At 49.8% G+C, this 14866-nt stretch overlaps 1 protein-coding gene across 7 annotated transcripts in view; it reads left to right on the forward strand.

Moving 5' to 3' along the window:
• Window positions 1-14866, forward strand: part of FAM178B (family with sequence similarity 178 member B) — a 114196-nt gene that overhangs the window by 65706 nt on the left and 33624 nt on the right. For all 7 annotated transcript variants that reach the window (XR_002083195.2, XR_002083221.2, XM_053890620.1 and 4 more), the window contains exons 9-12: window positions 2087-2201; window positions 8706-8799; window positions 9081-9257; window positions 9530-9627. Coding sequence is in view for 5 of the 7 variants with exons in the window: in XM_053890620.1 (XP_053746595.1) it covers window positions 2087-2201; window positions 8706-8799; window positions 9081-9257; window positions 9530-9627 (484 nt within the window). In the remaining 2 variants the exon portion in view is untranslated. The remainder of the gene's footprint in view (window positions 1-2086; window positions 2202-8705; window positions 8800-9080; window positions 9258-9529; window positions 9628-14866) is intronic.

Below are 14866 nucleotides of genomic sequence, written 5' to 3' on the forward strand. Positions count from 1 at the left end.
ACAGTAGCCGGCTTCAGGTTTGAAGCTGGCGGCACCTGCACTGCTGTTCCCAAGGAGTCTTAAAGCAGCTGATACACCTGCACCGGCTAAAGAGGGGTGAGAGGGTGGCCGTGTACAGCACCCTTTGGGGTGCTACACTGCTGGCGGGCTGTTCCCGCCCAGCTGGGCCTCCAGGGCCTCAAGGAGGCTGATTCTCTTTGCACATGCCTGGAAAGTTCATTGGCCTGCCCACACATGCGTGTGTGTACGTGCACAGTCCCCCAAGGGCCCTAGTAAACAGCTCTCTCTCTCTAGTGGAATCTCATTGTGTTTTGCAGACTTCATTCTTCCCAGCTCGTTTGTGCAGCGGGCAAGGGGTATCATTACTCTTACTTGTTAAGTTGCCCAAGAGGAAAAAAAACAAACAAGAAAGTTTTTCCTCCTCTAAGAGTCTAATTACTTGTTGGGTGAGCCCTGACCCATATACATTTCCAGAGAGAGAGACACCCGATGCCAGCAGAAGAGATGTCCTTGGACGGGATTCAGAGACCCTCTGCCGGCCATTCCCCCAGCTTCTGGCTCTGCAGCCATACCAGACTCTTGCCAGAGCTTCATAAGGAGTTTAGGATGCTCTGTTTCTTGCCTTGAGTCACTGGACATGCCATGCTATTTCATGTGTCTCTCTGCCTTTGTCATTTCTGTCCCTTTGCTGGGTGCATGTTTCCTCTCCCATTACCTGTGCCTTATTCCTCACCTTCCCCACTCCCCCCACCTCCAGTCAACTCCCCCTCTGAGCAGGCTCTGCACCTTCCATCTGCTTCGGTTGGTTTTGAGCACATTCCCTTGTGTTTACTTATCTGCCTGGCTCCCCTCCCTCCTAGGCTGTGAACTCCCTGAAGTCAAGGTCTCCATCCAGCCACCTTTTTATCTTGGGCACCTGGCACGGTTCTAGCCCATGGGGGATCCACTGAGGTGGGCCTCTCAGAGGGAACTCTCACCCCCAGAATGGCAAAGGGTCAAGCATATGCTACTAATGCGCTTCTAGCCTAGTTTCCAAGTTCCTGATTCTGACACATCACCTGCTGTCAAATTCAACGTTTGTCAAGGTTCTTGACACTGGCAGTTTATCTTGGGACTGGTCTTCAGGTTCCCTCTTATTCAGGTACTACTCAGTCAGGTTTGTTTAGGATTCTCTCCATTCAGCTTCCCCACCCACCAACCCCTCCTCTAGGCACTAGATGTGCAGGGTGCAGGGGTGGGGGGGGGCATTTACATTCAAATAGGGAGAGACAGACAAGAAGCAAAATAATAAATAAGATAACATAGAGGGATGATAGTGCGGGGACCTGAACTCCACCTCTTGGTGGGGTGTGGAGAGGTCACCAGGCAGAAGAGGGCGTGGGAAGGAGATCTTGCAGCCATCTTTGGGAAATACCATCCTCCATGTTGTCTTTCGTTTTTCTAGCTTCCTGGTTCTGAAAATGCCCTTAAGTAGTCTGACTGAAGAAGAGCCCCTGGGTACATAAGGTTTTTCCCTCTCTATTAGTGTGGCCAGATTATCATTCATGTTTTGTTACACCAGTGGAGAGAGAATGGTACTTTGAGCTCCAGCTGGCTTCGAAGACACCTCCCAGGCTGCGGGGAGTGCCCTCGCCTGGAATGATGGACCTGGGAACACCCACATGTTGCAGCAAGGGCGGTGTCGAGTCAGCAGGAGGTTCAGAGCTGGCCTCAGCCCTTAATGGCAGAGGTCCTGGGGCAGCAGAGACTCTCATGTCTTCCGCATCTGGCAGTTTTGAGGCCTCTGGTTTAGGTGTCTTCATCTGACTCAGCTCTGGGCAGCTCAGCGCTCTGATGGATCCCGTTCGCTTGAAGGTGGCTAGAGCTTGAAGACAGGAGAACATGAACAGCCAGGTTCCCAAAGCTCCCTCGGATGTCTCAAAACTGCTCGTTGCTTGATTCCTCCAGAAAACACCTGTGGTGCCAGAGAATGCAAACATGGTCCCCTTGGGCCAGGGGCTGTCATGCCCAGCCCTCCCATGGGAGTCATGTGCCTGTCCTCCTCTGCCCTCCGTAACTAACCCTCTGCTCTCCCTTGGCCTGACAGATGGAGACAAGCACTGGTGGTGCCCCTCCCTGCAAGAGGTCACGGAGGTGTTTCACAGCCTGGGAGCCTGTAGCCCTGCTCTGGGCCTGCGTGAACCCTGTCAGCACAGTGGGAGGTGAGTACTGTCCTTTCCTCACTGTCCTTTCTCATTTGTTCAGCAGCTGGGGAACTCACTTCAAACCTGTCAATTTGGATACATTCAATATGTGCAGGTTTTTCCATATCAGTTACACCTCAGTTAAAATGTTTAAAACAAACAAACAACAAACATTACCCAAAAAAAAGAGAGATCCGTTCTTTTGAACATTTATTCATGTTAGGAAATATTGAAGTATTTCCTATTCTGAGGAGATAGGAAGGGAAGAAAAAATTAATCATAAAGTAGTTCCTATTCTGTAAAGGTAATACAACGTAATGGGCCATTCATTGTACAAAACTATCCATTTCATTACTGTTTGTGGCATCCTCCGTTCCATGAGCATTTATAAGTTAGAAAAAGGTGAGGTACCTGGGTGGCTCAGTCGGTTAAGCTTTGGCTCAGGTCATGATCTTACAGTTCATGGGTTCAAGGCCTACATCAGACTCTATGCTGAGTGTGGAGCCTGCTTGGGATTCTCTCTCTCCCCCCCTAGCTTTCTGCCCCTTCCCCATCCGTGCACTTGGGCACACACTCTGTCTCAAAAATAGATGAACATTTAGGGAAAAAAAAAAGAGGAAAGATTTCCTCTGATTATTATATAAAATTATGTGCATTTGTGGGGGGTGGGGGTTAAAAAAAATTCCCAAACTCAGGCTCTAACCCACATGGTGAAACAGAGTCTGAGGGATTATAGAACAAACCACACACAAGTACCTGTGGATATGAGTATCACACCGTGAATGACAAATGGTGAATGTTTGGATAAATGACCCTGCTCCCAGCCTAGGCGGGGAGGGGGGAGGCACAGGGAGAAGAAGCAGGCACAGATGAGTCTTGCTGGTTTAGCTGACATCTGTTCCTGCCCTGTGGTGACTCAGAGCCCTCAATGCCCCTCCTCTTCCAGGACATGTCCGAGTCTCTCTGGTCTACCTCTAAGCCTCAATTTTGACGCATTACCTAATATCAACTCATGGCCAGCAAGGCACAATTTTACATGTAATTTCCACAGTGGCCAGTTTTGTTCTGTGGGTGCCCCCTTTGTGTGCTGATCTGGGTTGGGGGGTGCTAATTTGCATGTGCATTGTCCCTGCTCTCTAGGAGCAGAGACCTAACAATACATAAATGGCTATTGTTGGGTGCACAGTGATGAGGTCTGGGTTGTAAAAGTGTTATATATTATAAACTTGTTCTACATATTATATTACATTCAAACTTTTTCTTGACAATTCTTTGAGAACATATAACAGGGTTTTTAGAGCCCTGGATGGGATGTTACATGGAAGCCCGCCCCCACCATCCCACCATCCTGGTGACAATCTTCTGGCCCCAGGAAGTACAGGGACCCTTACCTTTGCTGTTGCAGGCTGGCGGGTGTTCCTACTTGGGGAAGGCCCAAGCTTCCTTAAGAACCTGTTCCACAACTGTGTTTAGTAATTGTCTGCCAAACCAAACCAGACCAAACCACACTCGCTCTGCTATAAATACCCTGCGCATGTGCCAGCCTGCCTCGCTCCTGCCCCTCTCCCTTCCCGTGGAGTTCCATATCTTGCCTCTTCCCCGACACAGAGCTTCAATCACACCACCTTCTAGAATGAGTCGAGGAAAGAATTACACTTGGAAAAACAAATGCAGGTTGGGGGAAGGGCCTAGGGGGCCTGAAGAGTTCAGAAGAGCTATTTCTAACTGTTGTGATGAGCACTTGGTATCCACTTGGAGAGTGAGAGGTGCCACTGGAGGCATATAACCACCCAATTTACTACACACTCTGTAAAGAGCCACTTTCTCCCCCGCCCTTCTCCCTTCCCCCTGAGCTTGACGGCTTCCTGCTCCTTCAGCTTCAGAACAGATCCATCCACTTTGGAGGCCACAGGGGGCAGATGGGCATTAGAACTATGGCTGTTTAAATCTGCCACCTCAAATCCTTGGGAACACAAACCCCCTAGCATGCATTGCCAGGCAGTTGGCCCTGGGTAAGAGGAAGGCAAAGCCATGTTGTCCTAGAGTGTTGCCAGAGCTGCATGGTCACATTCCCAGACGTACCATTTGGACAGCCTACTTCTTTCCTTGGGCCTCACACTGTTGGCACCGTTTCCCCACAGAGGATTCAGAACTGGCCTGAGGATCTGGCCAATGGCTTCAGGGGTGATTTCCCTATTGTGACCCTATAAGAACTGGCTGGACTGCTTGTCCAGCCACTCAGCCTAGGGAGAATTTTCTGCCTGAACACAGTCTCCCTTTGAAAAGCAAATAGACACATCCTGGAGACCCGTCCAATGACATCCCCAAGATGTGGGGTAGCAGAGATGCTCAGGTGGGTTACCTGGGTTGCTGGTTAGCTGCTGCAGTTGGGGAAGCTCTGGGAGTCATAGGGTTGGAAGACAGCTCTTCTAAACTATTCAGGAAGCACTATGAAGGTTCTGGAGTCTCCTCCACCAAAGGTATGACACCCTTCATGGACACATGGGCCATAAGAAGAACATCAGGGCAGTCTGCCTTGTCCCCATTGTCCTCCTCGTCCTGTTCCTGACCAAGCTCAGGCTCATCCCATGCCAAGTGGCTCCACATCACATACTGTTCTGTTGACTTCCAGGGATGTTCCAATCTAGGGCTCTCCAGAAGAACAGATGCTCTGCGGCTCCTCTGGGGCACCCACAGAGCCCCTGTAGTGGCCAAGACTGGAAATGAGGGGTTAGGATGTCTCTGCACATGGCCCCACAACTGGACTGTCTTTTTAGTTACTATGAGGAAGACTGGTCTTTCACCATGTATTCCTCATCTCAGATTTCCTTGAAACCCATCACCATCTCTTCGAATGCTTCAAGATTTCCTCTCGGAAGATATAGTCCTTCTGCCACTGGACCATATGACAAGACTGGGGAGGAAGGAATCAGGAGGATCTGTGGGGACACAAGGGCAGAAGAGGGACCAGAGCGTGAACACTGACCAGGAAGCAGAAGCAAGAGTTTGAGGGGGCTGGTGCCACCCGGCTGTACAGACACTCTTCGTCAGGTGCCCCAATCTCACCTGGGAAGGCAGGGAAGGTCCTTGGTAGCAATGGCTGGTTTTCCAAGGCTGCTCCCCAGGTTACAAAGTCCATCTGAAAATCCCAGCCAGATACACGGGACTGGCCACCAAACTACCGTAGCCTGGTACTGGAAACCTTCATCGACTTAGTTCTCTGAAAGGGCAGCCTGGTGCAGAGGCCAAATGGGTAACTAATTGATGGTTAATCCATTGAAAGAGCATCCTGTCCAGTGTGCAGGAGGCTGGTTGCTGGCCGTCTTGAGACAGTGTAATTCAACCCAGGCAAAATGTACTTCTCTCTCCCTTCCCGTTAGCTCAGCATCGAATTCCCTTTACTGCATTGACCTCGCCCATAAAGACTGGACAGCAGGTCCAGTTTGATTTAGTAGTACAGGCCTAGGGGAGAGCACGCTACTCACAGCCTGCATGGTGGGACCCTGACCACTGGGCACTTTCAGGATAGCCCTTGGTTACGGTGGTGGCCATGCCCCTATGGCTCTTTTACCATGCTCCTGCTGAGAATGTCGGAGTGCATAAGATGTGCCCCTCTTACGATCACTGAATAAGTATAGAATGGCATCGCCATGACCCAAGCTCTAGCTCCTGGGTCCTGGCCACAGGCTGAGCTCTAACCCTGCCAGCTGGGGGTCAGGGCGGAAGGGAGGGGCAGGATGGTGAAGCACTTTGTTCATGGAGTCCAGTTGTGGGACCCCTCCACTCAGGAGGGGAGTGAGCTTGCCAGGCCGTGAATGCCTGTGCTCCGTGGCCACCTGCTGGGAACCTGGGGATGGAGGCCTGGGGATTAGCCGGCGCTGTACCCCCAGTATAGCAGTCACAGATGCAGACATTTCAGACAAGCGGTTCATCAGAACCTCAGAAAGGCAGGGAACAGGGACCCCCATTCTGTTGCCTGCTGTTCCCAAGGAGAGGTGGCACAGGAAATGCTGGAACACACACCGCGAGGCTGTCCGCCACCCTCTCCACTTGGGAAGATTGGTGTTGCTTCACAAGGAGGAGAGGGTTCTTGTCACAGCCACACTTCCCTCCCCAGCTCACGTTTTCCACACTCCTCCTCCCTCTGGTGGCACCAGACTGTCTGAAAGCCCGTTCCTCTTCAGCAGAGTCACGGTCAATTCTGTGCCTGCCTCCATCCTTTGGGAAGTCTGAAAGCATTCCCACTCATGCTTCCATACCCCATGCATGCATGCTCACAGGCTGGTGCAAACCGGAGCACCCCTTGTATACTGACACAGGCCCAGCAGGTGCCCAGATGTGCAAACACCAGCCTCACCCATTCTCTGGCCCTAATAAATGCTAAAATCTGGAAGAATGGCCGAGTGCAGTCATACCTTCCCCTCCACCCCCTCGACTTTGTTTTGTTGGCATCAGTTTCCCGGGCACCTAGAGATGGAATTCTCCTACTTCGCTTTGAATAAGCAGCACCAGTGCCAAGTAAAAGAAGAGCAGAGACTTTTCACTGGAGCACGCAGGAATGGAGCTTTTTCTTTGTCAGCGGTCAGGTGGCTACACTGGAGCCTGTTATTGCCAACAGTGTTGCTGTCATCAGTATCTTCATTTGTGGAGAGCCTGCTGTTATCAGGAACTCCAACCAGTTAATAAGAGTAGAGCAGTAGATGAGACAGCACAGGGAGCCTGGTCATAAGCTTACCTCAACAGTATGCAGCAATTAACAGTATACATTTGACCAGAGAGACAGAATCAGTGAGGCGATCTTGCTCTGATTTTTATCCAGTGAGCATGTGCCTGGGGAAGTTTGTGCAAAGGTGGTACAACTCTGTTGTCCATTGATGCCTCTCTCACTGTAAGGACCTTGTCACCCTGAATATGACTCTAGTCTTTAAAGAGGTTTGGTGTGTGTGTGTGTGTGTGTGTGTGTGTGTGTGTGTGTGTGTGTGGTGGTGGTGTTTTTTGTTTGTTTGTTTGTTTTTTATGACCCTAAGTTCTAACTTCATCTCAGCTCAACAAGCTTTGTTTCCACACTAGAGGAAAACTGGCCATGCTAGGCTTATTGGTAGGCAGCCTGTTAGTGTGAACCCCTTTGGAGGAGTTCTCAATGATAATTTTTATTCTTTCATCATATTATTTGCTGACTTTGGAAACTAGTCCCCATATAAGCTACAATGTAGTATACTTCTTAATGCATGCAAAATGTCACCATACCTGTATGGACAAAGAACTTCTTTGAAGAAGACTCTTTTGGGGCAACGGAGTATGATATCCTGGTCTCCAAGTCCCAGAAAACTAAAGCCGGAGGCCTGGCGATCTGAGAGAGATGATTCATTTTCAGAAATACAAAATTAAAGCTGTGCTGTCTACTTAACAGGTTTACAACCAAATTGGAAATATATATGAACCCCCCACCCCCACTCCCACCCCCACAATGGATCCCAAACCCTTAGACACTTCACTTCCTGGTTCTTTCCCTCTCCATTTAGAGGGCTTATTTTCACAGACTTTGCAATGAGCATGCACCAAAGAACAAAGGGAGGAGGACTGAAAGTCTCTGTGTCACCTCAGGGAATATACATTTGTTCCAGTCAGACTACTCTGTGCCTTACATGAGCATAGGTGATGTCCGGGTAAGTCTGTAACCTCTGTAGTACTCAGCCAATGAGGAACCAGGGGAGGGACTTGCACGCTAGGAGATAAATTGTCTGCTGTAACTGCCCCAAGTGTGCCTGTCCATCAAACACTCGCTCTTGCAAGAATGTTGATTAAAGCCTCACTTCACTGTGCTCCAAGTCTCCACATTCCTCTTTTGATTTGGGTTGGTGGGCTTATTTCTCACAGCTGGAGTGGCAGCAGTTGGGAGCCAGACTCCCGTGATATGGTGTGGCTCATTCCCACACTGAGTCTGGATGGCTTGTGTGGACCATAGACATCAGCAGAAGTGATGGGATGTCACTTCAAAGACTGGGTTATAAAGACTGCGGCTTCTGTCTCTGGCATTCCCCTCTCTCTCAGATCACTCAGTTGGGGGCAACCAGGTGCCATGTTGAGGAGCCCTGTGGAGAGCCCCATGTGGCAAGGAACTGGGGGCCTCCTGGGGCACATGAGTGAACTTGGAGTGAGCTTGCAAGCAGCTCCTCCTGCCCACTCCAGCCTAACATGACAGCAGGCCCACCTCCAATATTTTGGGGGCAACCTCCCAAGAAATCCAGAGCCAGAACCACCCAGCTAAGCTGCTTCTGGATTCTTGACTCTCAGAAACTGCACAATGTAATAAATATTTATTGTTTTTGAGCCTCTGTATTCTGGGATAATTTGTTAGTAGCAGTAAATGACCAACACAGACAGGGCATCAGGGTCCCAGGCTGAATGGATCATGCACGGGCTCTCTGTTCTTGAGCAACAGCAGGCCCCCCTCTCTGCCTCTGTTCTCCCCTTGTGCCCACCTCCTCCCATCTCCTTCCCTTTGCTTTTGTCTTACCTTAGGGTGCTTAAAAATAGCACTAGCCTGAACTGGAGTGAGCAGCAGGACGCCCCCCTGGAGATTGCCTTGGATGTCAGCCTGAACTACATCTACAAGGTGAGTTACACACCCATTTCTGCTCGCCATCCAGACCTACTCAGCAGTTGTATTATAGGCACTGTGCCAGCCACCAGGACTGATGCTGTGGAGGGCTCACAGCCCCCTATGCCTGGGCCTGCCCCCTGAGTACACCATGGGGGGTTTGACTTTGGGCCTTGGTGCTTGTTTTCCTCAGCTCCTGCCTGGCATGGCCAAGGGGCTCATGATGCCATCCCCTCCTGCCCAGCCCCATCTCCCAGGGATGCCATCCCTGGCCTAGCACTCTCTCTGCTCTCCAGTTCCTAGCGCTGTGTGCCCTAGCCCAGCCAGGGGCCTACACTGATGGGGACCTCCTGGGCCTGATTGAGCTGCTGTGCCGAGTTGGCCTGGATGTGGGGCTTCGCCTGCTTCCCAAGACTGATCTTCAGCAGCTTCTGCTTCTGCTCCTCGAGAACATCCATGAGTGGCCAAGGAAGGTACCATGAGCCAAAGCCAAAGCCCTAGCCTCTTCTCTAAGGTCCTGAGCCTCCTCACATAGCCTTGTCACTAGGGATTAAAGTGCCCCTAGAGTACACTCAATGGGAATAGCAGGCTTGGAGGCCACCAGGATGCCAGGGAACACTCCCTCCAGTCCCTGGCCTTTGTGACCACATCTTACTTCTGGCTTCCCTGCTGAGTGGGCTGGTGAGGAAGTCAGGGTGGAAGGCAGGCCCTCTCATAGCCCACCTAATGCCTGCTATCCCCACAGCTCCAGAAGCTGTGCTGCAGCCTGAGCGAGGTGTCAGATCACCACCACAACCTGCTGGCGCTCGTGCAGTTCTTCCTGGACGTGACCTCCCGGAGCAGGTGGGTGCTCCTCCACCTCGGGCTCCTCCCTCTGACACTCCTCCCTTCCCCTGGAACAGGCTCTGGTGTAGGGATCCAGAATCCTCCCCATCGGTCCCAACAAACCTCCCCCTCCTGCCCAATCTCTAAAACTCAGGAGAAAGAACTAAAAATACAGCTCACTAATGAGTTCATTACGAAAGGAAAAAAAGCCTAATTTTCTTAACATGATCTTATTAGCAAAACAATTGCCTTATACAATTAGCTTCCGACTGCAGCGCCCGCCTGCTGCTCCCAATCCTTAGTAGAGGGTTCCTTCTAGTCACTCAGACCTCCACTGCAGGAAGTCCCCTAATCACCCCTCCCCCACACCTCTCCCAAACTCTCAGTTCATCTTTCTGCTTTATTTTATGCATAGCATGGCCTTCTGCCAGAAATTCTCCTACTGTTTGTTCCTTATTTATGGTGACTCTCCTGTATGTTACCTCCAGGAGAGCAGTCCCTTAGCGGAGTCACTGCTCTTATCATCCAGCATCTAAAACAGTGCCTGACAAGCCTATGGCACTCTGTAAATCCTTTTTTTGAGTGAACAAACAAGGTGAACAAATTCAGCCTTTGGGGCAATGAGGCCCATTCTCTGGACCTGGCCCCAGTCTCTTCTCTCCTTCCTTCCCCCCACTGTAGGCTACAGCCACAGGGTATTCCTTGCCCATCCCTGAGCCAGGAAGACCCCCAGCCTTCATAGGCACCTCTGTAGTAATCCTCCACTGGGGCCATCCCCCTGCACCTCTCTCTTCAGGGGCGGCTTCAGGAAGCAGGCTTGGCATTTCATCCAGACCCACATCCCCAGGGCCCAGACGAGTGCCAAGTGCCATCTTCCTCAGCTCAGATTCAATCCTAAGTTGGAGAGTTCGATCTCCTGCCTGTGAATCTGGTTGAAAGAGAGGAGGCCTCTCCACAGTCCTGAAAGGAAAGTTGTTGCTGTATATTTGAAAGAACTGGGCTTCTAGAAGCTCTCTCTGAGGCCTGTAGGTGTGAGTACTAGAGCAATGCTTCAATGGGTGCCATTTGCATTAAGCCCAGACACATGGGACTTCTTCCCATATGATCTCAGGAGGCTGACCTCTGCCTTAAGCCTCCCTGCTCAACCCCAAACAGCTAGTGCACTGCATTGCACAAGTCAGAAATTGTAGTCCTGGAAGTCTGTCTCATCCCCAGCTCGTTAACCCCTGTTCGTCACTAAATCCTGTCCATTCTGCCCTCCAAATCCCAAACCCTTGTTTGTGGTTGCCTGTCCATGTCAGCTCCATGAGAACAGGTATGTGTCTGGGTCACAGCCACCTCCGTCCCACCTGCTCCTGTTTTCCTATCACATCTGTCACCGGGATGGTGGTAGTGGCATTTTCTCTGTTCATCTCTCAAAGTCCTCTCTGTGGATACATGGGATTATTGTGTCTCTCCCTCACCTTGCTCCCCTGTTTGCACAGTGGAGTCCAAATGCCTCCAGGGCCCCATGTTGTCCAGCCCCAATTTCCCATTTGCTCCTAGCAGGCCATATTATTTGTACTTGTTTTTCTCACTTTCGTATATATATATACATACATATATATGTATATATATATACATATATATGTATGTATATATATATGTATATATATATACATATATATGTATGTATATATATATACATATATATATGTATGTATATACACACACACACACACACGTATGTGTGTGTTTACATACATATACGTGTGTGTATGACGAACCTCATTCTTTTTAATAGCCATGTAGTATTTCATGGTATGCACACAACCAGTCCTCTATTCTGGATATTTATCCAGGGTACAAGCTTTGTACATCTATGCAGATATTTCTATACAATGAACTCTTTGAGGTGAAATTGCAGTCCTTAAAGTATATATGTTTAAAATTTGGCCTCCAAAAAAAGCTGTATCAATTGAGAATACCACCAACGGACATGAAAATGCATGTTTCTACACTGTGTATTCTCAGTTTTGTGTGTTTTAGTCAATCTGGTGAGTGAAAAATGTCATACTCTGATTCTAATTTTTATTTCTCTGATTGCCAGTGGTTTTTTGTGTTTCTTTTATTGTAAGTTATATCTTGATGCTTCTTGCCCATTTTTCTATGAGGCAATCAATCTTCTTATTAACATTGATGATTGTTTGTTATATATGCTTCAGAACTGTATTTTCTCCTAAGGCTGTACATTGTCCTTTTTAAACCTTTGTGCATGATATTTTTCAGTGACCTGAAGTTTGTGGAGTTTTTTTTTAAATTTTATTTTAGAATACATTTAGATTTACAGAAAAGTTATGTGGATAATATAAAGGGTTGATTCTAATTAAGTCTTTCTTTCTTTCTTGAAAAGAAAGGCCTTCCCCACCCCAAGATCACAAAAATATTATGTTATATTTCTCCCAATACTTACATTAACTTTGTTACTATTGGTTTTTAATCCCGTCTGGAATCTATTTTTCGGAGGTAGGAGATAGGGCTCTAACTTGATTTTTTCCACCCCTGAAGAGCCAGTGAGGCCAACACCAACTCTTCTTTATGTCTTCATGATCCACCTTTCCCAGCAGACTGGAGACTACCTTCATCATCTCCTAAATTTATGATGTCATTTACCTATTAGTTGAATCAAACAGATTTCAGGAATCCGTGTCTTTTACAGGGTGTTGTTGTAGCTCCAGGGCCTTTGCTCAGTGTTCCTTAAATGTCAGGAGTTAATACAATGGAACAACCTCACCTCCCTTTCAAACAGACACATCAACTAGGGTGATAATTCCTAAAGAGGGTTCATCAGCAGGATGGGTGTCATCTGTTTATTTAGAAATTTTATCTTATTTTCCTAAATAGATAAAGCTTTCAAACCGAATGAAATTCAAAAGGCACTGTAGAGCACATATTTAAAATGTGCCCCTACCAGCCACCCAGCCTGCCTCCATTTCTTGTGTGTGTTTCTGTGCATGTTCTCTCTGCCCTTCTTTTCACTTCAACTAATGTTTTGGCAATCATTCCAAATTGGGTCAGAAAGAGCTTCTAATTCTTCTTTACAGCCACACCGTGGCTGTGGTCTTTAGTTAGCCGCCCCCCGCCCCCCACCCCCTGCTCCCTGTGGGGGCGATGTTGCAGGAGCTTGCTGGCAGCCTTGTTCTGCCCTCACTGGTGGCTGCCCCACTGGGCTTGGTGCCCAGACTGACCCCCAGGAAGGAGGGCGTATTGTTGCGCATTCTGTCACATTCTTAGTATACTGCCTGGTTAAGCACAAAGTGAGAACTGTCACCAACATTTGTGTGATGCACATCCCCACCCCGCCCCCCGGCCCCCCGCCCCCATCTTGTTGACCAAGACTTCAGGGATGCACTGTAAATTTAAGGAGAGTTGAGCTCAACCATGAAAAATGAAAGTAAATACTGAAGCCAACCATCTGAAATGGGGCCAATGGGAAGGCTTTCCCTTGGAGGAGCATCAGTCTTGGGACTGTGGCCCCTCTGGTGTAGCTCCAGGGGGCTGTGGGGAGGGGACTTGCCCTTCCAGCTCCTGTGCAGGGTCCCCAGTATGTGTTCTGAGCAAACTTCTGCAGACACTCCCAGGAGCCAGCCCTTTTAGGGGGAGGACAGAGGCCAAGGGCTGCTTTCACTCCACTGAAAGCTGATGTACACAGGCTCTGGGACCCACCTCCTTCACCACCCGCGAATGTTTATTAGATATCCTGTGTATGCTGCTTAACTGTGGCCTCCAAAGTGGAAAGGAAGATGAAACCAGCTTGAGCAGGCTGCCGGACCAGCCGGATTCTGACCAGCAAGTAGCAGCTGGCTGCTAAATGCCGGAGCCGTGGGAGAAAGTGGCCTTCAGAGTCTTGAGGTCTTTGAACACTGGGGATAAGAGCACATGCAGGCACACCATAGCTTTCCCCACACCCTCCTTGTTTTCCTTCATCTTCCATGCTGCTTGCTCCCCTCAGGGTAGGGCCAAGGGCTGTACCATGGTAGAGTGTTATGTCCCCCCACCCACCCTTGCACCACCCCCAGCCCCCAACCCTCCCACCCCCAGCTCGGTGCAGGTCCTAGACCACTTCGTTCTCTCTGTCCATCTGCCTCTGCTGCCTTCATGTCCTGGGCGCCGTGTTCCACCATAACTCCCTTCCTGTGTGCTGCCTCATGTGTCCTATCCCTGCATTGGCCCCTGACCCCTTCTGGCTAACCAGGACCCACTCTGAATCGCTGGCCAGCCTCCATGGGGCCCTCAGCAGATTCCAGACATCACCACTTCCTGCTGCTGAAACCTCTGAACACCAGCAGACAGCACTGTCCCTTCTTTCTCCACTGACTTCTCCACCCACACACCTAGTGGACCCACAACTCACCTCCTTCCTTTCCTCCTGACCCCACCTCCCATGGTCAGGACCCCAACAGTCCTATCCCTTCCAGACCTTCTTTACTTATCCCTTCTTACTCCTATACCTTTCACTTTTTATTCTCTACTGACTGTTCCTTAATACATACATGCATTCATGTGTCTCCTCCCTTAGAACAGCAATTCTGCCTTCACCCCCTCCTCCAGCTCCTGCTACACCTCCGAGCTCCCCTTCCCCTGTTCTCCCTTACTCCATCCACCCAAAACAGGCATTCTGAACCCTGCCCCGCCCCCCCCCCCCCCCCCCCCGCACCGGCCCCGTGGTGGATTCTTCAGAGATCAAGAGTGTCATAGGAAGTTCTCACCTGAGAAAACAGACATTCAGGCTCTGTGGGTGGCAAGGCCAGAACATTCTAGAAGGAGGCAGCCAAGGTCCAAAAACCCTCGAAATTTCAGAAGGTCTCAAAATCTGGAGGAACAAGAGGCAGGATGAAGGTCATGTCTAGGGGTCAAGGGGCCATGCTGGAGCTGAAAGGGCAGCAAAGGAAAACTGGGTCACAATGAAGCCAGGAGTGTGAGGGATTGTGGCTGAAGAGGATCTGGCTCACTCTTATGAGTGGGTGTGCATGGGGCAGGGGGGTGGTAGGGGTGACCCAAAGAGCCAGAAGTAGAGGAAATGTACTTCATCTGGCACTGTGGCCAAGTTGCCTTATCACCACTGACCTAATGGCCCTTCCTCAGGAACAAGCTTATCATTTTCTTCCTTGACTTCACAGTGTTAATTCTCCTGATTCCCCTCCCCCTCTTTGCCCCATCCTTACTCGCCGTCATCCATTTCCTTCCTCCACTGCTCCTCAAGCCTCAGTTTGCCTGG

The sequence above is a fragment of the Panthera pardus genome, unplaced genomic scaffold, assembly GCF_024362965.1.
Source record: "Panthera pardus isolate Hobbes unplaced genomic scaffold, ASM2436296v1 HiC_scaffold_25, whole genome shotgun sequence".
Classification (NCBI taxonomy): domain Eukaryota; kingdom Metazoa; phylum Chordata; class Mammalia; order Carnivora; family Felidae; genus Panthera; species Panthera pardus.